Source organism: Vipera ursinii, assembly GCF_947247035.1.
Source record: "Vipera ursinii genome assembly, chromosome: 1".
NCBI classification, from domain to species: Eukaryota; Metazoa; Chordata; class Lepidosauria; order Squamata; family Viperidae; genus Vipera; species Vipera ursinii.
This window is the reverse complement of record NC_139512.1, coordinates 91,652,648-91,678,503: the sequence shown is the minus strand read 5'-3', so window position 1 is coordinate 91,678,503 and position 25,856 is coordinate 91,652,648. Positions and strand designations below refer to the sequence as shown.

The window sequence follows — 25,856 nt, the reverse complement described above, 5'->3', positions numbered from 1 at the left end:
AGTATCGGGAAACCCCCATCACAACTCGCGCGGCCGCATTCTGCACCAGTTGAAGCCTCCGAGTGGTCCTCAAGGGCAGCCCCATGTAGAGAGTGTTGCAGTAGTCTAAACGGGAGGTCACGAGCGCATGAGTGACTGTGTGTAGGGCATCTCGGTCCAGGTAGGGTCGCAACTGGCGCACCAGGCGAACCTTGGCAAAAGCTCCCCTGGTTACGGCTCCTATATGATGTTCAAAGTTGAGCTGTGAGTCCAGGAGGACGCCCAAGTTGCGAGCCCTATCAACGGGGGGTAACACCTCACCCCCATCATTAAAGGTGGAATAGTTTGGTTAGCCCGAGATGACGATATGTAAAGCCACTCAGTCTTGGCAGGATTGAGACGAAGACTGTTTCTCCCCATCTAGACCTGGACCGCCTCCAGGCAACGGGACATCACGGCGAGGGCATCGCTGGGTTGGTTCGGGGTGGAGAGAAAAAGTTGGGTATCATCAGCGTACTGATGATACCCCATCCCGAAACCACGAATGATCTCGCCCAGCGGCTTCATATAGATGTTGAACAGGAGGGGCGAGAGAACCAACCCCTGAGGGACTCCACAAGTGAGAGGTCTCGGGGTGGATCTCTGCCCTCCCGTCAACACCGACTGCGAGCGGCCCAAGAGATAGGAGAACCACCGTAAAATGGTGCCTCCCACTCCCATCCCCCTGAGCCGTCGCAGTAGGATACCATGGTCGATGGTATCGAAAGCCGCTGAGAGATCTAATAGGACTAGGACAGAGGAGCAACCCCTGTCCTGAGCCCGCCAGAGATCATTCACCAGCGCGACCAGTGCCGTCTCCATGCTGCGACCGGGCCTGAAACCCAATTGGTACGGGTCCAGATAATCAGTTTCCTCGAGGAAATTAATAATTAACATATTGTTTATGACAATTAACTATTATCTATTATTTTTGGTTAAATATATGAACCCAGACATTATGCTGTTTGCTAAATATTAAGAATGTTATTTGGAAAAAACCTAAACCCAACCCTAATCCTAACCTGAACCCAAATCCTAATCCGAACCCCGATCCCACCCCATCCCTAACCGTATAAAAACTAATAAAATTTATATATAAAATCAGTAGAAAAATAAATTCATCTAAGGAAACTTAGATCATTGCAGCATGGATTTATCTTCCTTAACTGGCACTTGCAAAAACTGGGAGCAATTTATAAATCCTTGATAAATTGTTCAGATTATATATTAAAATAATGTATAAAAGGTAAAGGTAAAGGTTCCCCCGCATATGCATGCTAGTCGTTTCCAACTCTAGGGGCCGGTGCTCATCTCCATTTCAAAGCCGAAGAGCCAGCGCTTGTTCGAGGATGTCTCCGTGGTCATGTGGCCGGCATGACTAGACGCCAAAGGCGCACGGAACACTGTTACCTTCCCACCGTAGTGGTCCCTATTTTTCTACTTGCATTTTTACGTGCTTTCGAACTGCTAGGTTGGCAGGAGCTGGGACGAGTAACAGGCGTTCACTCTGTTATGCGGCACTCGGGATTCGACCCGCCAAACTGCCGACCATCTGTATAGTTACCATATAAATCCAGATGTTCCAATAGAGCAACTCTCATAAGCCATAATTGTTTTAATTCAATTTATATATCACCAAAACTCTAGGGTTAATTAGAGTTCAGCAACATCTGGAGAATCATACAGTGCCTAGCTGTAACATTAAAAATGGCAGCATTGTGGCATTACAATTCAGATTGAAAATGTTACTGCAGCTAAAAATGCAGGCCTAAGAACTTGTGTACAATGTAATCAACAATTTTATTTTGACATAGCCATAATTGTTTGTGGATACTTCCAAATTAGAAAATCAAATACTCCAAGACAAATGTTCATTTAAAACCAAAGTGCAAAAAGTGAAACCCACAAGTATTTCTCTTATGGCCCCTACATTATTCCAAGAGTTGGTTCAAATTTTAACTTCCTTCCCAATTTAGTCTTTTCACTTTTTTTTCTGAACTGGGATAAGGACTTAAAAAAAAACACCCAGCTGCTGCCATTTCATATTTAACCCCCCCCACCATCAACTTCTCAGAATGGATTCTAGCACTGTCCACTTTTGAAGTACAAACCTTGAGATACAGCTTCCGAGTGTGATAAATTCCGCTGGTTGGAATTATGTCTCTCGCTTCCAAAAGACTACTGGAAAATTATATCTGGGTTTATTGTAGCAGGAGGGTTTGTAAAATATGCATGTATTTTATGCCTTAAGGACTTCATAGCCTAGGAACTATTTTTCCTGAATTTATAATACATTTTTTTAAAAAAAACATCTCAATTATTTCCAAAAATGTGAAGTATTGAAGGCATTTTCAGATGCTTAGCAAAACCTCAATTATACCAATCTGAAACTGAAAGAAAATGATAGCTAGCATAATAAATAGGACAGTGTTGCATGAAGATATGGTGAGAATCAGAAAGGAATACCCACTGTATGATTAAATACATTTCCACCCAAGAAGTATAGACAGGCATGCCTTTAAGTGGAATTGGAGCAGGAATGGCTCTAAATTATGGCATTTTTGAAATTCTGAAGTCTTCCAAATTCATCAATTGTTTTGATGTCAGTTTCTGGTGCTTTTTCATGAAGACTCTTACTCTGCAACAATCTGATTTCCAGATTCCCACATTCTCAAAAAAAAAACCTTGAAGTATTTGAGTTGGACCTGTCTGCAACTTCCAATTTTATTGACACTTTTTGGGGATACCTGTTAGGGGCTGATTTTGAGGATATAGTCCTCATAAGCTATGCCTATGAAATTATTGAAGAATTTAGTTTGAGGCAAGATGGGGTTTCTAATTTTAATTTTATGGCTTTGCATGACGTTTGTGTAGATAACGCTGAGTTTTCTTTCCTCTCTTCATGTCAATCTCTAAGCTTAAATTTAACCCTAAAACTCACTGGTGTTCTGAGTAACTGCCTGAAAGAAAGTCCCTGAATGGCTACGAGGAAGGCCAGCTGTATAGCAGTAAAACAAATGAACAGAATTTATAATTCATAAATAAGAATTTGATCTGTGTTGAACAGATTCTTATTCACTTTAAAAATGCAGTCTCACAATGGAGACTGTTGAATTTTCTATACCAACTGCCTCCATTCCTAGAAAGGTAAGAGCTAGCCGTGATAATCAATTTAGTTTACAATTTCAATTTGTCACTCACTATAAATAAAGCAGTAATTAATGAATCACGCACTAATTACCTGTATACATTATACATTAATTATATATTCACAACTTAATATATAAATTAATTACTTTGGCTTATATGCTATTATTTAGTCTTGAACATTATAAATATAGGTAGTCCTCAACTTATGACTATTTGGCAACTGTACAAAGTCACGAAGGGGCTGAAAAAGGTGACTTTTGACTGTTGTGGTGTACCCTGGTCACATGAGAAAAATTTAGGCACTTGGCAACCATCTAAAAATTACCACAATTACAGCATCCTGTGACTGCTACTTGCAATCTTCCTAGAGGGCTTCCAACAAGCAAATCAAGATGATAGGGCAGATTCGTCTAATGATTGTGTGATTTGTTTAATGACCATGGGGGAGTGCAGTCACAAGGAAGTAAACACCAGAAATCGGCAAAAGCTGCCAAAAGCCGGGATTACAAAAACCTGCAACAGTGGTAAACGTGAGCCAGTTGTCAAGCACCCAAAATGTGATATTGTGTGTGTGTGTGTGTGTAGCTGGGAACTTGAGAACTGGGTCATAAGTAGTTCTGGGGAGGTCCATCACAATTTCAAACAGTCAATAAGCAACTGATCATTAAAGCTGGGACTGCCTGTACTAGCAAAAAACCTACAAACTTTGATAAATATATATCTTAGTATTTTAATTTAATATACTATCTATTGCCATAGTTGGCTGTCTTTTAAGAAGCATCTATGAACTTCAACAAATTAGAATGTGACATCTAGGCTATTAACTGAAAAAATAAATTTGGTCCTGGAGTGAATTGATGTACCCATTTACAGTTTGTTTCTAAATAGAAATCAAAGTACTGATGGTTTCTGTCTAAGTATTTTATATTTAGACCAGAATATCTGAGGAACATTGTCTTTTATTTAGTGTAGCACTAAATAATGATGATGAACATAAAAATATTTTTAACTTTTTTTTTTTTTTTTTTATTGAAAAGTTTTAAAAAATACAATTTTCCTTTAAGAAACCCCCCTTCCCCCTCCCTCCTCCCCTCCCTACCTCCCCCCTATCTCCCCCCCTCCCCCTCTCCCTCCTCCCTCCCCTGCCTCCCCCCCTCTACTTCCCCTCCTCCCCCCCTCCCCCCCCTCCGGCTTCCCAGAGCAAAATACAAGGTATATATCTAAAAAACAATCATAAACAATCATATACTAACAATTATAAACTCTAAAATCCATCACTCTCTAGCTTATATAGAGTAAACCAATCCTTAACAATACTAAATATATATAAAAAACTAAAATAAAAGAAAACTAGCATCATTCCCATCTATGTTCTTCCACATTTCCCTATTACCTAAACATATTCTCATTTACACCTCACAAACACCTATCCCTATTAACCTCTCTAGCCAAAATAGACTATAATAGATAGTTCTTACACAAATTAACCCGCATTAACCCACAAAACTTTCTTCCTCTTCCTCTGTAATAAATTGTCCATTAATTCCAAATTAAAGATTCTGTTACCATACATATCATCCCAAAACTTTTAAAAACACAACTACCACTTGTCTATAAGTATATTGTGGAAGTTCCATAGATTTCTGCTGGTCTTATTTTTTTGTCTTTTTTGAGCGTTTTAAGGCAGCACGCGTCACCCTCTGTTCTCTAATATCATCCAAAAGAGTTGCAGCTTGAACTCCTCCTGTACCCTTCTCGTCTATCAGTCCATCTTCATCCTCTTGATGTTCTCCTTCTCCAGATCCCTCTGCAGCTTCCAGAAGTGTTGATGGGGTTACATTTAAAACATTGTTGTAAAAGTCATGCGCTTGCTTCACATTACCCAAACAGTACCTTTTGCCATCATACATGAAGCTCAGCCCAGCTGGGATCTCCCATCTGAACCTTATATCCCTTTGCTTGAGCTCTTGCACAAGAAAAATAAAATCCTTCCTTCTCTTTAAAATCTTTGGAGGAATTTCTTTTAGAACCAAAACTTCTTGACCAGCAATCACAACTTTAGTATCATAGGCAGCTTGTATAACTTCATCTCTAACTTCTCTTTTTACAAAATAAACCACCACATCTCTAGGCAACTTTCTCTGTTTAGCAATCCACGAATTCACACGAAACACTTTGTCCATACCTTGTTTTATTTCAGATGCTGGATGATTCAATACCCCCTCAAAAGCCTCAGAAACCAGCTGCTTTAAATCTTCCTTAATATTCTCTTTTAGGCCTCTAATTCTCACAGCAAACTGCATCTGGTAAAATTGGGCCAGACTCTGTTCACTATCCATTTTGTCTTTTAAATCTTCAATTTCCAAAACTTTTGCTTCTAATATAGCATTCTTTTGAGTCAAGTCTTGCACTTGGTCATCCAGCACCTCCACACATTTAGCAACTTTATGCACTGAGGACAAAATGTCTGCCTTCATCTCTCTAAGTTTCTGTTCCATCCTTTCTTCCATTCTCTGCTCCAATTTCTCCAATTTCTCCTCCATCTGTGCAAATTTAGCACCCATTGACTCCAGAATTAACTGGGTATGTTTTTCAAGATCCTTCGAAGTCAATACATCAGGAGAATGCAACGCCTGCAGTAATGATTGTTGTTGCACCGGAGAATTTCCAGCACTCCGAAAAGTTCTAGGGGGAGGTTTAGCCGCCATCTTTTACTTACAATTGTGACGCACTTTCACTTTAAGTTTTAAGCAAAGTCCATCAAGCTTGAGAGTAAAATAAAATAATCTTCTTCATCTCTTCATCTTTCCCTCTTGTACTGCTCTGCCTGCTCTTTTCCTTCCATAGTCTCTCCTTCAAGCAGGGATGGTCGCAGACGCCTGGCTCTGCTCCATAAAGTCAGGAGCAGAGACGCTAGCCAGCTGGGAGCAGCCCAGGCTACGGGGGAGTTCAATCCTTCAGCCGCCCAAGCTCCAAGCTCAGGCGGCCCCGGAGAACTCAACCCCCACCTGGGGGCTCACCCCCTCCTCTTCTCCCGAGGAGGGGGCTTCAAATTCGCCCGAACAGCTGATCGGCGCTGTTTCGGGCGAAAAATCACACAGCTGAGCTGCGGGCAGCCCGGGAAGGCTGTCTCCGGCTCCACGGAGCCACCGGAAGCCCTAAAATATTTTTAACTTTTAATAGTGATATTGTTCTTTGCTTTTGACTACTATTCAAACAAATGAAGGGGGATTCAAAGGTTGCAAAATCAAGAAGTAAAAGACCACGAGGAAGCTAGAGGAAAAAGCAAAAGAAATAATTTGGTTATATTTTCCTCCTAATCTCAGTTTAAACAAAATGAGTCCAGTCAAGAAAATGAAAATTGATAGACAGAAAGATTTCATTCTTCACCACTGGTGGCTCAGGAAAAAAAAATCTAATCTCGCTTACACCTTTGCAAAAAAAAAATGCAGGCAGAAGAAGAAAAATCTGCTTGGTAACAAGCTTTACTACAGATAATAATAGAACAGAATAGATTTCATTCATAAAAATACCATGCTTCTGGCAAGAAAAATGATTTAAAATCCCAAGGAGAAAGAAAGTATATGTTGTTTAGTTTAGTTTTTAGTTTGAAGATATTCTGATATTGCATAATGATTAAAAACCTAATAGATGTGCATGTTAAAATGCACTAAATTGTAAGCTTCTGAATGAAATTCACAAACACTGAGCTTGCCATCATGCAAGACTTCTTTGTGAGAGGGTGTGTCATGGCAGACTTTAAAAATTAATTCTTGTTAGAGGAATTTCTTGCTGAATCTGAATCATATTTAGTAAGTTTCAATGATGCAGTTTATACCATTTCATCTAAGAAGTGGTAACAGATACTGATATCCAACTGAAACTCTAGAAAATTTCAAATTATTAATTAAAATGCTGTGAATTTGGACCAACCTGAATAAAATTTATTTACCCAGTGTGAGTGTTTAAATATATAAATTAGCTTATATGTTTCAATTTCTTGACAAATTAAATTCTAAGTCAATTACTACCTCACTACTAAATCAAATAAGGAAAAAGAAAACTAAATCTTATTTTTGTTTTTGTTTTTTATCAGAAAGAACAGGAATGTCAACAAGCTTTTTTTTCATCATTACAATGGTTACTTGATGAACAATTACTTAGATTTCATGACTGAACAAAGAGATGGATTCAGTGCCAAAAATGGCTCTTTTAATTCTGCAATTCTTCCTCTGAATACACACATTGTGTCATTCTAAGAATTTAGTATAGATTGTCAAATGTTTTATATTATATGACAAATGTATTTACTGATATGAATCATGTAAAACCTAGTTTGGTATAGTAGCTAACGGCACTAGGCTGGAAACTGGGAGACTGTGAGTTCTAGCACTGCCTTAGGCACAATGGCAGTTAGGTGATTTTGAGGCCATCAGTCTCTCTCAGCCTTAGGAAGAAAGCAAGAGCATACCACTTCTAAAAATGTTGTCAACAAATTTCTTCAGGCAGATGCAGAACTCAAGCCTGGATTTGTGCGTGTGTGCAGGCACAACCACAAAAATCGTGTAAATAATGTTATCACACACCAACACATACACACCACTGGAAAAACTGCCTTGTTGTGGTTTTGTCAATGTAAATTTTCCACATGATCATGACAAAATAGATTGATAAAAATACAGTTATTGCTATTGCTAATTTAATATTGTAAACCACCTATCGATCCTATTAATTGAAAAATAAGGAATTATGAAAAATGACTACATACAAATATTTTCAGTAATCCACAAAGAGAAAAGTTGAAATAAGGGATATTAGGAATATTTGCTTTGTATGAGTCAAATAGGTTTAAATAATTTAAGGGACAAATATCACCTCTTATCCTGGGATATTTATTTGCCAGTAGGTGGCAATGTCCATTCTCCAGTAGTTTTGTATGTCAGAGTACCTTTACATGTTCAGCATCCTGAAGCTAACAAAACATTCTCATTAACTACATAATCCTTGAACAACAATATTAAAAGGATCCACTTTGACAGGAGCACTATTCTTTGCAAAAACAGTGGAGAAAGTGGAATCGCCAAATAAGAGGAAAATGTTGGAGTATAATTATGAGCCTTCTAAACGCTCACATTTTTCAAGTGTTTTGCAAGTTTTGTCCCAAAAGCTGGTAATTGGCTCAGGAGATATTTTACCTATTTGATTATAATTATTACTGTATAATTCTTGGAAAGGCTGTGTCACCTGCCTCCTTCCTGACATTAACATGGTACTGAAAGAAAAATGTCATGTCTAAATTCAGAATTATATATGTTCTATTGTATGTGTCTGGCCATTATTTAAATTATGCAAAGATATAGATTTCTAAATCTTTGAATCTCTAGTTAGTGAAACAGCCATCACTATTACCTGAGTCCCTGGAACATTGGAAAGATGTTAAAAGTCAGATTCAACCATGCTAATCTTTATGAATCAATCATCAGTATCCACAAAGGCAGGTTGATATTTGTTTTCTCAAATTTATATGGCTGCTCATCTCATGTGAAGTGATTCTGGGCTTGTACAATAAAACCTACTATTAAAGTTTACTACCAAAAAATCACTTAAAAACAATCCAAACAAGTAAAACATAGATAAAAATGCTAGAAAAGAAATGACAGAGAGAGCAAGATGAATTAATTTGAAAAAAATATATATCAGTATTTGTAAAATTATAAACTGTGGGAAACTGGCACAATTACAGTCACTATACAAAATGCATACTCCATGTTTTTGCTGAGCAGCTTTAAGATCTATTTATTTTAACATATCACATATCTAGAAAACTTCTAAGACCACAGATGATGGCTTCCCATAGGAAATTGTGAAATGGTGATCCCTCAATTATTTAATGATTAAAAACCTGCTGCATGGTGAAATCTGCCTCTTTTTTTCAAGTTCTATCTACTCATGGATCTTGGTACTTATTTGATCTTTAGGACAATAATAAATAGCAGCAACAATAGATTATACTCAATGAAAACAATTAAAGATTAAAAGTTTGGGGAGCGTTTGTGTGTATTATCCCTCCCCTACACAAGCCAGTTTTCTTTTCAACTAGCTTTTGTAAAGAAAAAAGATCATATTCAATGAATTTCCCTGGGAAGGGACTTCAAAAGGAACATGTCAGAACTCAGATCTATATCTGTTCACCAAATCCATTCAAGACTGTGGTGGTGGTGGGGATGTCAGAAAGCCCTAAACATTTTTTCCAAACATGTAGTCATATATTTTATTAAGTCCTCTTAATTTTATTAGTGTCAGTGACTGAAATATCTTACTAATCAGCCTGTCTTTACAGCCAATAGAAAGCATAAGGATAAATCACCAATCTGCCTTGTAACAAAATAAGATTGTGGAAATAAAGACAAACAAATGGTTTCATTCTGATAGGTAAAGGCTTCTTCCCTAACATTCCTTCTCTCCTTACCATCTCAGATTTCACCTTGATAGGCAAAATTATAAATGTCATCATGTAAAATCTATTATTAAACTAATCATCATTCAACAATATAAAAAGGCAGAGCATATGGGGAAAAAAATAGCTGACATCAGAGCAGGAGAGACAGGATTAGATCCTGCACGATTTCAAGTACAAATAGATCCCTCTGGGATTTGTGGATTAATATTTTTTCCCTTTCGGACACTGCACAGAATTAATGAGGATACCTGCAATAATGCTAGCAAGCTGCCGAGTTCTGGTGATGGGATAGATGCTGCGTGCCTGAACAATTGTTGAAGCTATTTTTTTGGCATGCTTCTCCTCCCCATATGTTTTCAGGATGGACGCAAGTGCCTGTTGATCTAAAGCATTCACAACATCAGCAGCAGTGGGCGTGTCAGGATACCTACGCACAAGAACAGCCAATTAGTTCACTGACGTCAGACTCCATTGACAAGGGGTGAAGCTTCACAGCATTAAGTCAAAGTCAAACACACACTTGCTGCATACAAGTACAAAGATTTTACAATAAGAAAACAGAAACAGCTTCTATCTTTAAAGTATCTTCTTAAACATTTGTATATAGGTTCATTCCCATCATAAACTTTAATATTATAAAGTTGACGAGTATAGCCATAGTTCAAATACAATTCAGAAAGACAAAATATTGCATAATACTAGGTGAATTCATTTCAAAAGCAGATATTTTTCCCAAGACATTGCATTGCCTTTTCTGTTCCCTGATCAAAAAAGAGAACCTTAATCTCTCTGACCTTTTTCCTCAAATCTAATGTTATGAAAAATAATCTACCATGAAGAAAACGTGATGTATTTAATGATCACTTAAAGGTCTCACCATTCAGAAATGGTATTTAAAAACAAAAACAAAAAAGAATTGAAATCAATCTAGTCCAATAATGTTCCTAAAATAGTGGGGGAGGGGGGAGGAAAGCAATATTTATTTTAATTTGCTTTTTAAAAGTGAGTACAAATATATATATGTATGTATGTATGTATGTATGTATGTATGTACATACACACTTCTGATTTAGAATGTTTTATGAAAGATGTTTCATAAAACATTGGGCATATCTGGCTACAATAAATATAAGCAGGGTAATTGAATACAGAAGAGCTAAGAAGAAAAAAATATAGCTATTCCAATTTCTTTGGGGAAAAAATTGTCAGAGAATCTGGTTTGCATCAACCGACCAGTTTCAATAATGTTCAAAACAATGAAAAAAAAACTTCAATAAATTCTTCAGTAGGAAACCTTGAAGGAAACAACTCCTTCAAAATTACTTGTACTGTTTTCATTTTCAAGTTACTTGAGTCAGTTTCAACTGAATGAAACCTTTTTTTCCCCAACAGAAAAACGGATTATATTTTGAAAGATGTTATCATCCACAAAGACTGGTCCAGAGCAATTTTCTCAACATAGCCACTAAAGACTCGGAAATCTTTAATTCTAGATAACAGCAGACCAAAAGGACAAAAGTAAATAAGAGGAATTTATGTATTTTCCCTTTCTTTCTGAACCTTCCACCAAATTACAGATTGACGTAGTATGTTATATAGTTGGATCATTTCCACAATTATCTAAATTCACCTTTAATTTGTAATCACAGCAGATAGCCAAGGGGATTTTAGATTTAGACAACTAAAAACTGTTTCAAATCTTTCCCATGTTAACCTCCACCACACTTTCATTTCTGTTATAACTCTCTTCATTCAAGTTGATATAGAATTGCTACAAGATCTCTACAGTGGTCTCTCTTTTGTTTAGTAATTTTATCCCTTCTGTAAGTCTATGCATTAGTAAATGACAGTTAGAAATTCTGTCAGCATTATATACTAGTTCATTGTCATGATCAGCAAAAGCTCCCATTATCCAGAATCTGGTATGAGCTACTAAGAGTCAAATGGCAATTTATTACTGTATTATGGTTGATCACACAATCAGCCATACATTTAGACTGGATTTGGCATTTTTATTCACCTATCATATCCTTCTCAAGGATCTGGGATATCTGTTCAAGATATCGTCACAGGATGTAAGCTGTTCCAAGTAAAGCTGCCTTTTGCAATTAACTGTTAGTATTTTTGTCAGTGCCGATGGTGTTCAAATGGTACTCCAGATGTTTGGTATTGAACTCAAGAAGCCCATCACTATCTTTGCTTTCTTCTGCCACAGTTGTTTTATTTCTAATTACTGTATTATTATGGTTCATTGCAAAGACAGCTAGATGTTTTACACTGTATTTCACATTTTTATCTACCTATCAAGACCTTCAAAGAGCTTGGATACACAGATATTGTTGTTTGATGATGTTAAAAGTTATCACTGCAGGATGTAAGCTGTTTCAAGTAAAACTGCCTTTTGCAATTAACTTATAGTGATTTTTTTCAATGCCAATGATGTTTAGGTTGTACACCAAATGTTTTGGGACGGCACCCAGGTGCCCATCACTTTTGGTACTATATTTGCTTTCTGTTGCTAAAATTATTCTACTTCTATTTGCACATCTTTGTATTTTGGGATGTTTTCCATTTCTTTCTCTTCTATCTCCAGATATTGTCTCATCCACTATCTAGACTTCTTTCTCTTTGTTAGTGACAATTGTTAAGTCTAAGGTGTTATGTGCCAGATGTTTGGATTTAAGTTCCAGAATGTATTAGCTTCTTTATTTTCTATTACTTCTCTATTTTATTCTCCCACCAGTTCTTGCTTGCAGGCAAATGGTATTTTTTTCAGATCTTCCAATGTACCATTGTTGCTACTTGTCATGCTTTATTGTAGTCACTCTGTGCAATCATTTCGTAGTGCCTAATTAGGGAGTAACTGTTTCTCCAGTTTCATTGCAAAGATGACATTTGCTGTCTATTGCTGTCTTCTCAGTTCTGGCTTATATGCATTTGTTCTTAAGCCCTGGTCTTGTACAGTTAGAACTGTCCCCTTTCTTCTTTCAACTTTCCTCCTCTTAACCATTGCCAGCTCTTGTTATCTTAGCTCTTGCTAATTGAGTGTGTGTGTGTGTGTGTGTGTGTGTGTGTGTGTGTGTGTGTAATGGCCATGTAGTATTTTGCTTTGCCATGTCTCTTTTCTGTTCTTCATTGGTCTTTCTTTAGGCCAGTTTGGTCTCTTTCATATTATGTAAATTTTCATGACATACTAGTTTCAGTGCATCTTTATCATTATCCCTCAAGTATTTCTTGCAATGCCCATTTTTCTTCTGCCACGTTTTACACTGATCTATGCCCCTTTATAAATAAGAGTCTGTCAACATCTTTGCATGGATGGAGGGCATGATTCACTATCATTATTTTCCTGATCTTCCTCTCAAGGGCTTCCACTTCTGCTTGAGTTCAGTCCACTATTCCATCTGGCTACCTAATGATTGGAATTGTGTTTATTGCCTTGATGGTAATTCTTCTTCTGAGTTCGTACTTCTTTATTCTTGTGATGTATTCCCTACTAACCTTCCTCTTAACTACTGTGTGCTTGACATTATCAGTTTGAAGAATGTCACGGTATTATGTTTTTTTAATTTTTGGTTGGAATATACTCAGGGTTGGTTGAAAGATGGGCTTTCTTTCTTTCCTTTCTTTCTTTCTTTCTTTCTTTCTTTCTTTCTTTCTTTCTTTCTTTCTTTCTTTCTTTCTTTCTTTCTTTTCTTTCTTTCATCTATCTATCTATCTATCTATCTATCTATCTATCTATCATCTATCTATCTATCTATCTATCTATCTATCATCTATCTATCTATCTATCTATCTATCATCTATCTATCTATCTATCTATCTATCTATCTATCTATCTATCTATCTATCTATCATCTACCTACCTATTTTCTTTATCCAGACTCTTGATGTTATTTCCTTAGGGCATCTTCATTCATTTAGGATGGTAAGGGTGGCATATTTGTCTAACCCAAACTCCATTGCAATGTCATGGCTATATAAGTAGACAGGGTTGAGTAGTGATCCTATTTCAGATGTGTTTTTGAGGTTTCATATTCATAGCCTAATTTGTTCAGTGTTATTGGCAGAGGAATTAATGAAAACAGTAGAGATGACAATGAGTATCTATGAAAGATTTCTCTCCTGATGTTAATTTCTCCCAGTCTATCATTATTGACCATCCACTGTGCTATTGATCTTTCTGATGTTTCTAGTGACTCCTGTTATTTCTAGGCCCATGACTGGCAGGGAGTAAAATACCTTCTTGTAATCAATCCAAGCTGGTCTTCTTTGTGCAATTTTAAAAAAAAATCATTTTGTCTGTTAGGAACTGATCTTGTGTTCCTCTGCTATTTGGGCAGTTTCCTTTCTGCCTGGATGGAAAGAGCTTGTTTTCAACTACATGCCATCAGCTACAACATTAATTGGCAATCTCAAAGTAGTTGGTAAGCAGTTAATTAGCATAGTTGCTTGATGTTGTCCCTTTTGTTGGGTCTCTGATTATCAGGTGCCAGATGTTAAGTAATCTTCAATTTCACCTCCTTGCAGGATATTGTTAAACTGCTTGGCAAAGAGTGGGTGTAGACCAGTCAGATGCTTTAACCAAAACCCATGCAGTTTATCTTCACTTAGTATTGACAGTATTTGATTTTCCTTGTCCTTTTCTCCCCCACTGTTCCTATTATTAGAAGTTCTTTCATTTCAGCTTTTTTAAAAAATTCTTATCCACCTCCTTTATCTAAGCTGCATTTTTGTTGCATTTCATTGGGTTGTCCTATAGCACTGTTTCTTCTTTGTCGAGTGTTGGATGGTTCATTGCAGCCATTCCATTGATGGATTAGTAAATACATTTCTGATTTGACTAAAGTTGGACTTTCTGCGTATAGTGTACAATTCTAGTTTGATATCTGCTGATTTTCTCCCCGACAACTGTTATTTTGTGCTTTATTATTTCCAGTGCTTTTTAAATTTTCCTTGGGTCTAGGAACATTCACAGCAGCTGTCAATTTTTTTAGACAGTGATGGCCTTCATATGCATCAAGATCTTCCAAGACCCTACAATGTCATAATGCATATGTGTGAATTGAAGTCGTGTGGCCTTTGTAATTGACAGGTAGAAAAACTGTCAATGCCCAAATTTTCTCAGTGCCAACCAAGATATTTGGTCTGCTATAGCCACCAGGACCCCCATGGCCAGTTTAATTATTATTTATTTATATTTATATTGAGTAATTGTCTCTAGGACTATTTTTAACAATGAATATGTTTATTGTTGGCAGATTCTATCCCAATATCACACACACATACCCACATGACTATATATAGTTTTCCAGTGAGCTACATAAAGCCAAATAAATTAAAATATTCGTCACACTGATAACGATAGACAGCAGTTATTAAAACAGATAATACTATTAATAATTGAACCAGCCTAATACAGATTTATTCTAATTCCTATAAAACAGCCTGGAATAAAATCATCATTGTCTAATTTGAAGTATCAGAAGATGGTTTCCTCTATTTAATTCCATTGTATCTATTATAATCATTCAGGACTTGTTTCAATTTTAAAAGACAGATTTAGAACCAATATCTTTATTAACATTTATAACAATTTAACTGCTGGGGAGAGGGACAGTAGGGGGAAGTAGAAGAAATAAAAAAAAGAACAACAACCTGGCACCAAATCCTGAAAGTACAGCACAGAATATTATTTTGCCAAAAGAAATAAAAACTGATTTATTATATACTGTATTATGCAGAAAGATATAGCAGGGCACTCTCAAAGGGAAATTAAATTCAGCCTGCTGTTGAGAAATTGATTAGTTTTTTTTAAAAAAAACTTTTATCAATAGATACCTGTCACCGTCCATCCTCATGTCCAACGGGCCATCCTTTTTTAGGGAAAACCCTCTTTCTGGTGTATCTAACTGCAAGGAAGAGCAACCAGCATCCAAAAGAACACCATCTAAACTTGCTGGCTGTACTCCAGAAGATGTTAATAAGGCTTCTGCTTGACTAAATGTTCCCAGAAGAGGCTGTATTTGTTGCCTATAAGAGCACAAAGGAAAAGATAAATATTTATATTTGTTATTAGTAAAGCTACATTTCACAATAACACTCTCCTTATTTTATAGGGACATAGGTGTGTTTTATTATTGTACTATTTTCTTCTTACGTTTTTAACCCTTGTTAGCTGCTTGATGACTGGAAGGCTGTATAAATTGAAGAAATAATTAAACAGATAATAATTGACAGTTTATCAAAACAACCACTACCACCATGAGAAAAAGCTATGGCAAATACCACTGTGGTCTTTCTAATATTAAAATTTAAGATTCTTGCAATCCTGGGAAAATGTTGTTTCTAAATGATGTATTGATGTGTCATTTTTCAAAACGGAATTTTTCCAGGTTGAGCAAGGTTAGATGGTAACACACACATGCAGTTTTATTCAGGAACTTGCACAACTGATTTTTTTTTCTCAATATATAGTCTTTAATAACTTTTTTTTTATAAAATCAAGTTTTGGGAAGTAAACATGAAGAAACAGAATGGCCAAAAGTGAGATTGTAGTGTTTTTATAGATTTTTCTCATAGCCAGCAAAGCCAAAATAAAAAAAAACCCAACTGTATTATGATAACATTTTTTCAACTGATGTCTTTCTTAATTATACTATCATAAATATACATTTTTAAATAAGCAACAGCATTTTGGAATCCTATGAACTTTTACAGGGAAGGTTCATTAACTGAAAAATCATTGGGGAAAATGTAGAGGTTGGAAATTATGACAATTTTGGCCAAATTACTTTTATAACTATCCAAGATGAATTCATCACTTATGCCAATTAAATGTTTATTTTACAGCAGAATAAATAAAATGAGGCATAATATTGGCTCTATACTATAAAAAAAAGAATATGGTCTAGGGAAGATTTATTATGCGTGTTCCAAAACTCATAGATATGTAAGGAGTTTTAAAGTATTCTTGGCAAGTAAAGTAAATTTAAAGTGCTATTACATCTTTGAAGTCCTCTCTGCTGCTTGATTGAAAACATAGTCTGTACATCTGCCCAGTGATTCTAACATCAAAAGAAACAATGTGTGTCCCAAATGAGTAATAGTTCCTTGAACTAATGCAGGTGTTTTGTGAAGAGCACTGAGGTAAATAAAATAATCTTCAGAAGCTGACATAGCGTTAACTATCAACAGGCAACTCATAAGTGGCTAGTCTTGACATTATTGTCAGATCAATTCCTGAATGAAACTACATAGAGACACTTTTCAACTACTTATCTGAGAAGGGCAAGCGTGAGAGGGAGGGGAGGCAAGGGAAAGGAAGGTGAGTAATTTAGAAAAATTAGATTAGAATTAAGAATGAATAGGCGAACAAATAATTTTGAATAGATATCTACTAGAAATACCCAATAACTTTCATCCACAATGTCTTTGATTATTATCACTTATTCTCTGTAGCATTTCCAGAGGCAATTTCAAAATTTTATAGCCCACTTGGTTTTATCTGTGGAATTCCAGAATAACATTTCTACAATCTTCCAGAATAGAGAAAACTGAAGTATTGCCCCAAAGCGTCCAATATTACTTTTGTTTCAAAAAAATACATTGCTGTATAAAAAGGAGCAAGCACAATAAATAATGCAAGTAAAAATAAGAAACAGGAAAAAACAGGAAACAGGAAAAAAATGAGAAAAAATCTTAGCAACTTTTTCTTTGTCACTGTCAACATTTCCAGTTGCCATTTGACAGCTCATTGCAACAACAGGTAATTCCAAAATCAAAACATTCTATCAATGTAATTTAAAGATTAATATTAGCAACTCAGAACTTGCTGCAAATAATGTTCAGAAGATGTTAAGTTAACCGAGAATCTTCTTAACAAATTTCAAAAAGGAAGACAGCTTTAGAGACAGTTCAACCCTCTCTTCAAGTGGAAATTCATGTGGACTTTCATTTGGAACAAGACTTAAACAGCTAATTTATATCAATTACTTCCAGTAATTTAAGATGGGTTCAAACGATGTTAAAACTTAGAATTCAATTTCTGACAGACCAACTGCAATTAGTACTTTATTCAATAGGATCAAGACCCTGAAAATGTCTTTAATTAGATGGTTACCCTAGAAAAGGCAGACAACATTAGACAAGTTTCCAATTAGGAATGATGGTTATATCATTTAGAAAAACAGGAGTTCTTTTTGAAGGGTGAGGGTACGAACAACATTTATGTTTATTTTCTAGAGTGAGAAGATATTGACATATATCTTGCTCATAATCTTTTTCAGCTTAAAAGGAAGTTCTGCAAAAATATCTTTGCAATATTTCCCTCTTTCCTGGTGCTGTTCATTTTTCACTCCATTAATTTAACCTGAGAAGCTAAGAAAACCCAAGGGATAAGCACAGCCCTTATAGGTAAAGTTCCCATTGAATCATGCTCCATATTTTGTAACTTCATGCACTTGTCCTTGGCATAGACAGAGTTTATTAAACCGCTGCCATCCCGTTTGCACAGCGGCCGTGTTCGTCAATGTTTGACGAACGCGGCAGGTCTCCGGACAGGACGGCGGCGGCTTGGAGAGGTGCGAGCGCACCTCTGCCCTTCGGAAAGGTGCGCGCGCACCTCTCGGAACAGGCGGTGCCACTCTCCATTTGGAGAGGTGTGCGCGCACCACTGCCCGTTCGAAGAGGTGCACATGCATCGGGTGGCTGGGAGCCGCAGGAGACGGCTCAAAGAGCCGCATGCGGCTCGAGCCACGGGTTGCTGACCCGTGGCATAGACAGAGTTTGTTATTGCCTGCTTTCAGAATATTTTTCAACTTTCCAGTGTACCCTATAAGCCTGGTATTCCCCACAAGGTCTACATTGATACCATTAACCAGGCCTGATCAGCTTCTGACCCCAGACATAGGCAGCAAGACACACCAAAACACCAAGACTGTGCTTTCTATACTAGGTTGGCACATAAATCTGGTAACAATCCATTAATAATGATGATACAAGTCATCACCAAAAGTATATGCCTATTAGGCAGGTTTTTTTTCTTGCTGCAAGTGACAGGAATAAAGGAAGAAAATGGGGAAATGGCATAAACTTTCCTTACTCCACATTTCTTCATTTGTTTTTCAGGCCTGTTTTTGAATTGTATGGAACAAAGGAAAAGGGGAGGGGCAGAGACAAAGCATTATTTCTGCTTTAATTTTTTTATTGTTTTAACATCTTTCAAATTGTTTTAACTGTTTTGAAATTTTAGAATTTTAAGCCACCCAGTCACTTGGCTCAGTTGGACAACTATAAAAGTTGAATGAATGAATGAGACCTTTTAAAACCAGTTATTCATCAAATGCCTGCATTTATGTATTTATACCTCTGCTCATTCCTCCTCCTATTATCAGTAAGTGTAAGGCAACTGTCTCAATTTGCTGTTAATTACTTTAAAAATAGTGTTAGTAAACGTGAGCTGTTTACTAAGTAATTTTATGTGTCTTATTAGTTGCATCAATGTTCAGTTGTACTCATTATTGGAAAATTATGAAGGATTAGGTGACTCTCCAAAAAGATTTTAAATAAAGTAAAAATCTCTGTTCCTTTTATAATAATTTTTAGCAGTTGGCAATTGCTCTTAGTTCTGAATGGAAATTAGACTTTCCTTAAAGCTCCAAATTAGAATATGTTAAAATAGTTGAACAACTGAAGAATCATATTTTATTTTCAACATTACTCTCATATTAGAAGTTGAAACAAAAGAAGTTTTTTGTTTGTTAGTTTTTGCTGAATCAGAATCAAAACCCCTACGGTGGGTATGAGCAAATTGTAAACAATATGGAGCTCTAGAGGCTTTTTTCCCCCTGTGGATTATAAGCACATATAGCTCTCATACCTAAATAAAAATGGGGATTCCCATTTTTATTTATTTTTATTTTGTCATACTGCAAACTTTTAAAATATTTTTCTCTGTCCCTATTTTGCAATATACACATGATCAGTATAAATTCAGAAATATTAATGTGTTCAAATAAACTATTACGAAGAAGAAACAAGCATAGAAAGAATTAAATACATTCTGTAATAATTTGATATTTACACCAATTCTATTGCTGAGATGTAACATTTTTGAAACTATATAGAAACCAGTTTTCCTTCTTTCTATATTGAGCAAGAACTCTAATTGGCCAAAAACAGTCATAAAAATTTAACTGGATTTTCGAAAACACAACTGCCAAGGGGTAATGCATCACTAATGGATTCCAGTGGAATAAATAGCAGTTCTGACGTCAAAACTTTGTTATACTCCAATAACCCCCTCACCTGGGGTTTCAGGTACAGCAAGTTATGTCAATTTTAGATAAAGAGCTAAAAATAGAATGCATGGCAAATCACACTGCCATTATTCTTTCTGACAATATAATTTGTGCTCAATAAATGTTTGGAAGTATAAAAATAACAATGTTTGCTTCAGGAAGACTCTCTCCTATCTCACTTTACAGTGTGTTTTGAGCTTTTAAATTAAACCCCTTTTCCTACAAAACACTTCCCGTTGCATTTTACATTCTCATGCGAATATAGTGAAACAAAAACAAGAAGCAGATGCTGGAAGTAAGATGTAAACGATGTACCAATTGTGCTTCAACTTCCCAGGCTGAAAAATTAATCATGCTTCTACTAACCTTGTTAGTGGGTCAAAAAGAGAAGGCACAATACTTCACGCTGCACAAAACTGATCGGCTGGTGAGAAAAATAGCTGCACATTTTCTTCTTTAGGAAGAAAGGCTTTAGTGCTGCCAGATCTCAGCTCCAATATCCAAGAATACTTTAAAAATGTTCTGGATTTCTCTACAGAAAATTTTGGAGAGTACTGCATTCAGGAGGGCAGGTAGAAGATAATCTTAGTCTAAAAGCCGAAGCCCATCTGTTTCCATGCTTTGTCCTTCAGAACCTTTCTCATATAACTTCAAAGCACTTGATCAGTTCCACTGAATTCGTCAGTGGGGGAAAAAAATCAACAGTCGTGATTACAAGCTCTTGGCAGAATTATTTCCCCAAATATTCAATCCAAGTCCAAGTCCCTTTATTTTTACTGTAATTTATATTCAAGCATCGGTTCTAGGTTAATTTGTGATTGATTATTTGCCCTAAGGTTGGTGCCAACTCTTAGTGACCACGTAAGATTTCTACAAGAGAATCGGTCTCCAATCTAGGCCCGTGGTGGCGAATCTATGGCACGCGTGCCACAGGTGGCACGCAGAGCCCGCTCGGTGGTCACGTACGCCGTCACCCCAGTCCTAGGCCTTCAGCTGGGTTTTATAAAACCTTTTTGCTTTAAGCCTCTATCACCGTGTGCAAAAAAAAAAGGTTCAATCAATCTCGCAAAGTGGAATTGATTGATTGAACTTTTTAGTCTCACCCAGTCTGCCATTACCACAGCAGCCACGGCCACCCAATGGGCCATGCCCACCCAGCACCCGACGATACATAAGTGGGTTTTGGGTTGCAGTTTGGGCACTCGGTCACTAAAAGGTTCTTCATCACTGACCTAGGCTCTTCAGCACTTCTAGCACTGAACCCATGACTGTGCTCTTCCCTTTCTTTCCACCTTTACCAGCATTATAGACTTCTCTAGAGAGCTAAGTCTTCACATGTGACTAAAGTACAATAATATGAGTGTGATAATTTGTGCCTCAAATGAAAGTTTGGGTTTGATTTGTTTGATTATCCATTTCTTTGTTTTCTTGGCTATCCATGGTATTCCCAGATGTTTACACCAAAATCAAAGTTCATTCATTTGGTCTTCTTCATATTTAACCTTAGTCCCCCCTGTTTTTTTCTTTTTTTACAGGTACCTTCTAGTACCTGTATTTCTTGACTTTCATTATTAGATTTTACAGATTATTTGCATCTTCCACTTATAAGTTGCAGTTATATTTTCCTAAACACTGATTAAAAACAACAACAACAACCACCTTCAGTCATTCTGAAATGCCATATAATTTGATTTTTGTACGATCATTTGATGTTACCATATTTGTTTATATCACTGGAGGTTAATTATGATTTTACAGACTTCACACTGGGGGTATTTTGTGAATCTAATTTGTTCAGCATTTCAGTGGCCGTAATTTACTTCATTATCTAAGTACCTTTTAACATTACAAATTATAAATTCATAATAGCATCTGTGCTCATACCAAACAATTCTACCCAAAGTTAATAATTTAAGTATTTTAAATACACTTTTTGCAGCTTGATATGAACTACCTGAATTTCTACTTTAACTAATGAAGTGAGCATAAGCAAGTTAAAGGCATTTAAAAATAATGTGGAATTAATCTGAATATTTGAGATATTATATTTATTTTTATAATCATGCTACTCGACTGAAGCTATAGGAACAAATGCATATCTGAAATTATTAAACTAAGCCAGACCATTCAGCAAATACTGCAACTAAATAAAAAATAAATCTTTTTTATTTGCTGTTCTAGGTTCTAGTTTTCTAATCATCACTATCAATTGCACCACAGGATCCCTTTGGTTATTTTCCTGATCTATTTCAAGCCCTTAGGTGATTTGTTAGCAAATTATTTGGAAAGGAAAAGTGACGCAAAAGATGTGTAACAGCCTTATTAATCATTAACTAACTTCTACCTTCAAGCCACCTGCTGTAGCCTTTAAGTTGATTATGGAGCAAAAAGACGTCAGAAGCTTGGGAATGTTGTTTTTATACAGGATGTATCATGCCTTTTACTCCAAAATACTATTCAACTGTTATCCAGGCTTAAAATGTACACATGATCTGATCTTAAAACTTAAGTTGTGCATCATGTCTGCAAATTAAAGGGTCATATGGTATACAGTTTGGTGTTTTTTTACACCAAACTCCAATCTGCAGGAATTTTAAACACATAGAAAAACATTAAAATCATTAAGTTTTACTTTTTAAAATTTTCCCAATGTAGTTTTTTTAAGCAAATGTTTAAATACATTGACATACTGTACAAATGAAACATTTCGGGGTGAATTTCCCTAGCACTTCAGAAAAGTTAATGTTGCATAATGATAACCACACACATGCATGAAGCTTAATGGGATATTTCCAGAGAGACTGGAGATTTTAGGCTTTCTGTCAATGTTCAGAATAAATTTGTGTGTGCAGTTCTCTGTGTGGATGCCGCTTCCAGAAGCCCATTCTGGGCCTGGGCAACAAAAAATTATCTACCGGTTCTGCCAAAGTGGTGCAAACCAGCTGAATGCCACCACTGTGTGTGTGTGCCCCCATGTGTATATAAACAAACCACAAATCAAATTGTAAGAGCCCAGTTGAGTCATGAGCATCTTTATCTATGCATGCAACTAATTTCTTGCTATTTAAATTGTGACAGAATGATAGTAGGAAGGAGGAAATGCTGGCGGAAATTGATGAAACATACAGGGTCCAAACTAATTATGCGAGAAGGCACAACCTCCCAAAAGAAGTACATGTAAGGTTAGTTAAAAAATCAATTCGGGATGAGCTTCTGCATAGATCTAGAGAGGAACCATTAGAATTTCGGGGCCAACCAATCACCATCCTTAAACAGATACCTAAAAGGATGAGGGATCTGAGACGCGGCTATCAATTCTTAACATCCAAACTAATAAGAGAAAATGTAAACTTTAGATGGCTAACTCCAGAGGGTATTCTAGTTACGTGGCAGGATAGAAGGCATAGACTGGACACGATAGCGAAGGCAGAAGATTTTTACAAACGCCACTTCCATAGCCAAGAGGAAGTAGATTTAGAAGATCAAGATGGAAGGGAGGTAAGAGAAAGAGATACAATACGTGTGGCAATGGATGGGAAGATCTTAGCTACAGAGGATAGAAGGAACAAATCCGGTGAGTTAACAGAGAAACATGGAACTAGAGACAAGGAAGAGAGAGAGCCCCGAATCACGAGATCCACAAAAACCAGAAATAAGTAAGATGAAGGGAGGTGAGTGTAGTATTATGTCTGTGAATATTAATGGATTGAATTCGCCAGTGAAAAGGCGGAAATTTTTTAATAGGCTTATTCACCAACAATTGGATATCGTGGCAATACAAGAAGTCCATATAAAGGAACAACAAAAATATTTGTTAGTACAACCAAGAATAGGGAACCTATTCGTTTCCTTAGACCGACACAAGAAAAAGAGAGGAGTGGCACTATATGTAAACCCAAAATTGACTGCAAAACTAATTTATAACGATAAAGAGGGTAGAATACTGATAGTCGAGGTTATAATAAATCACAGGAAGGTCATGATGGTAGAGATATATGCCCCAAACCATAACCAAGAACAATTTTTCAAAACACTTCACAATAAGATATGTAGCATTGATTATGAGGAGATTTGTTTAATAGGAGATTTTAATGCTATCCTAGATATAAATTTGGATTATATGGGAAAGACGCTTAGGAAAAAGAAGAGAAGAACTCTACCGAGATCTTTTCTTAACTTGGCTGAGGAACTAAATATCCAAGATGTCTGGAGGGAAAGAAATCGTAAGGCTAGACAATATACATATTACTCCAACCGACATAACTCATGGTCTAGAATAGACATGGTATGGATGACGAAAGAAATTAGTTCAGAAATAGACGAGGTACATATAGCGACAGGTACTTGGGCAGATCACAATCCTATTAAACTTATCTGGAAAGGTTCCAAAAAAATATCCAGATGGACGCTTCAAAGAGCAATTTTAAAAGAAGACGAATTCAAATCTAAGATGGAGAGAGAACTAAGTTTTTTCTTTAAGGAAAATAAAGCTATAGACACCTCAGTACAAAACAATTGGGATACAGCTAAGGCAATGATGAGAGGGGTAGCGAGGGCATATATGGTATATAAAAATAAGGGGAAAAGACAACAACGGGAAAGATTAGAAGAGGAATATAAGAGCTTAGAAGTTACACTCCAACAAGATCCACAAAAAGAGAATATCAAGCAATCTATGGATCTGATTAAACACAAACTTAACATTCTAGACAAAGAGAAATTGGCACAACAATTGAGAAACACGAAACAAAATTTTTTTGAAAATGCAAATAAACCGGGCCGGTGGCTCGCATACAAATTGGGAAAACAAAAGGGGAAAAACTGGATTCACGAACTACGAGATGAGGAAGGGAGAATATTCCACCAGGAGGAAAAAAAAAATTATAGCCCAGGAATTTTATGAACGTTTATACAAAGAAGATAGCCAGGCAAGTGTGGAGAAAATGGAGGAATATTTTCAAAGAGCCAAACTACCTAAGGTCACAGAAGATACCAGAAATATGTTAAACGAGGAAATTCGACTATCTGAGGTGATAAAAGCTATTAATGCACAAAATAATAATAAAGCATCGGGACCCGACGGTCTTCCATCAGAGATTTATAAAGAATTACAAAATATCCTAGCTCAACCCCTAGTGGAGGTATTTAACGCAGTATTAGAAGGCGCAAGGACGCCTAAATCTTGGCTAGAGGCAAACATAACCCTTATTCCGAAAGATAACACAGACCATACATTAATCCAAAATTACAGACCCATATCACTTCTTAACTCGGACTACAAGATATTTACATCAATTATAGCGGAACGATTGAAACGATTTCTGAATGATTTCATACACGCAGACCAAAATGGTTTTCTCGCTAAGAGACACACTAAGCACAACATTAGAATAATATTAGATACATTGGAGTACTATGAATTACATAGCGAACAACAGATGGCATTACTTTTCTTAGACGCCCAAAAGGCATTTGACAATGTTAAATGGTCTTTTTTGTGCCAACAGCTTAGCTTTATGAATATGGGAGAAAAATTTATAAATATAATTAGGGCAATTTATGACAATCAGGAAGCAAAAATAATTATTAATGGGGAAGCATCTAGCAAGTTTCAAATTCAAAAGGGAACACGGCAAGGCTGCCCCTTATCACCGTTGCTGTTTATATTGACTCTTGAAGTATTAACGAGAACTATAAGAAACGACCCAAAGATAAAAGGATTAACCATTAAAAAGGAAACCTTTAAATTGCAAGCTTTCGCAGACGATCTAGTTTTTATTATGGAGGATCCATGTCAGACGGGACCAAAGCTATTGGAAGAATTATCTAAATATGGTGAGGTTGCCGGACTGCGAATAAATAGAAATAAGACCAAGATGATTGTTAAAAATATGACCAATAAACAAAAAGGTAATCTGGCCGAAATC

At 36.4% G+C, this 25,856-nt stretch overlaps 1 protein-coding gene across 3 annotated transcripts in view; it reads right to left on the bottom strand.

The window, feature by feature from the left end:
- METTL15 (methyltransferase 15, mitochondrial 12S rRNA N4-cytidine) overlaps positions 1-25,856 on the bottom strand; it is an 88,781-nt gene that overhangs the window by 2,159 nt on the left and 60,766 nt on the right. For all 3 annotated transcript variants that reach the window (XM_083362421.1, XM_083362420.1, XM_083362422.1), the window contains exons 4-5: positions 15,470-15,661; positions 9,877-10,055 (exon numbers count right to left, since the gene is read on the bottom strand). In XM_083362421.1, the coding sequence (XP_083218547.1) occupies positions 9,877-10,055; positions 15,470-15,661 (371 nt within the window). The remainder of the gene's footprint in view (positions 1-9,876; positions 10,056-15,469; positions 15,662-25,856) is intronic.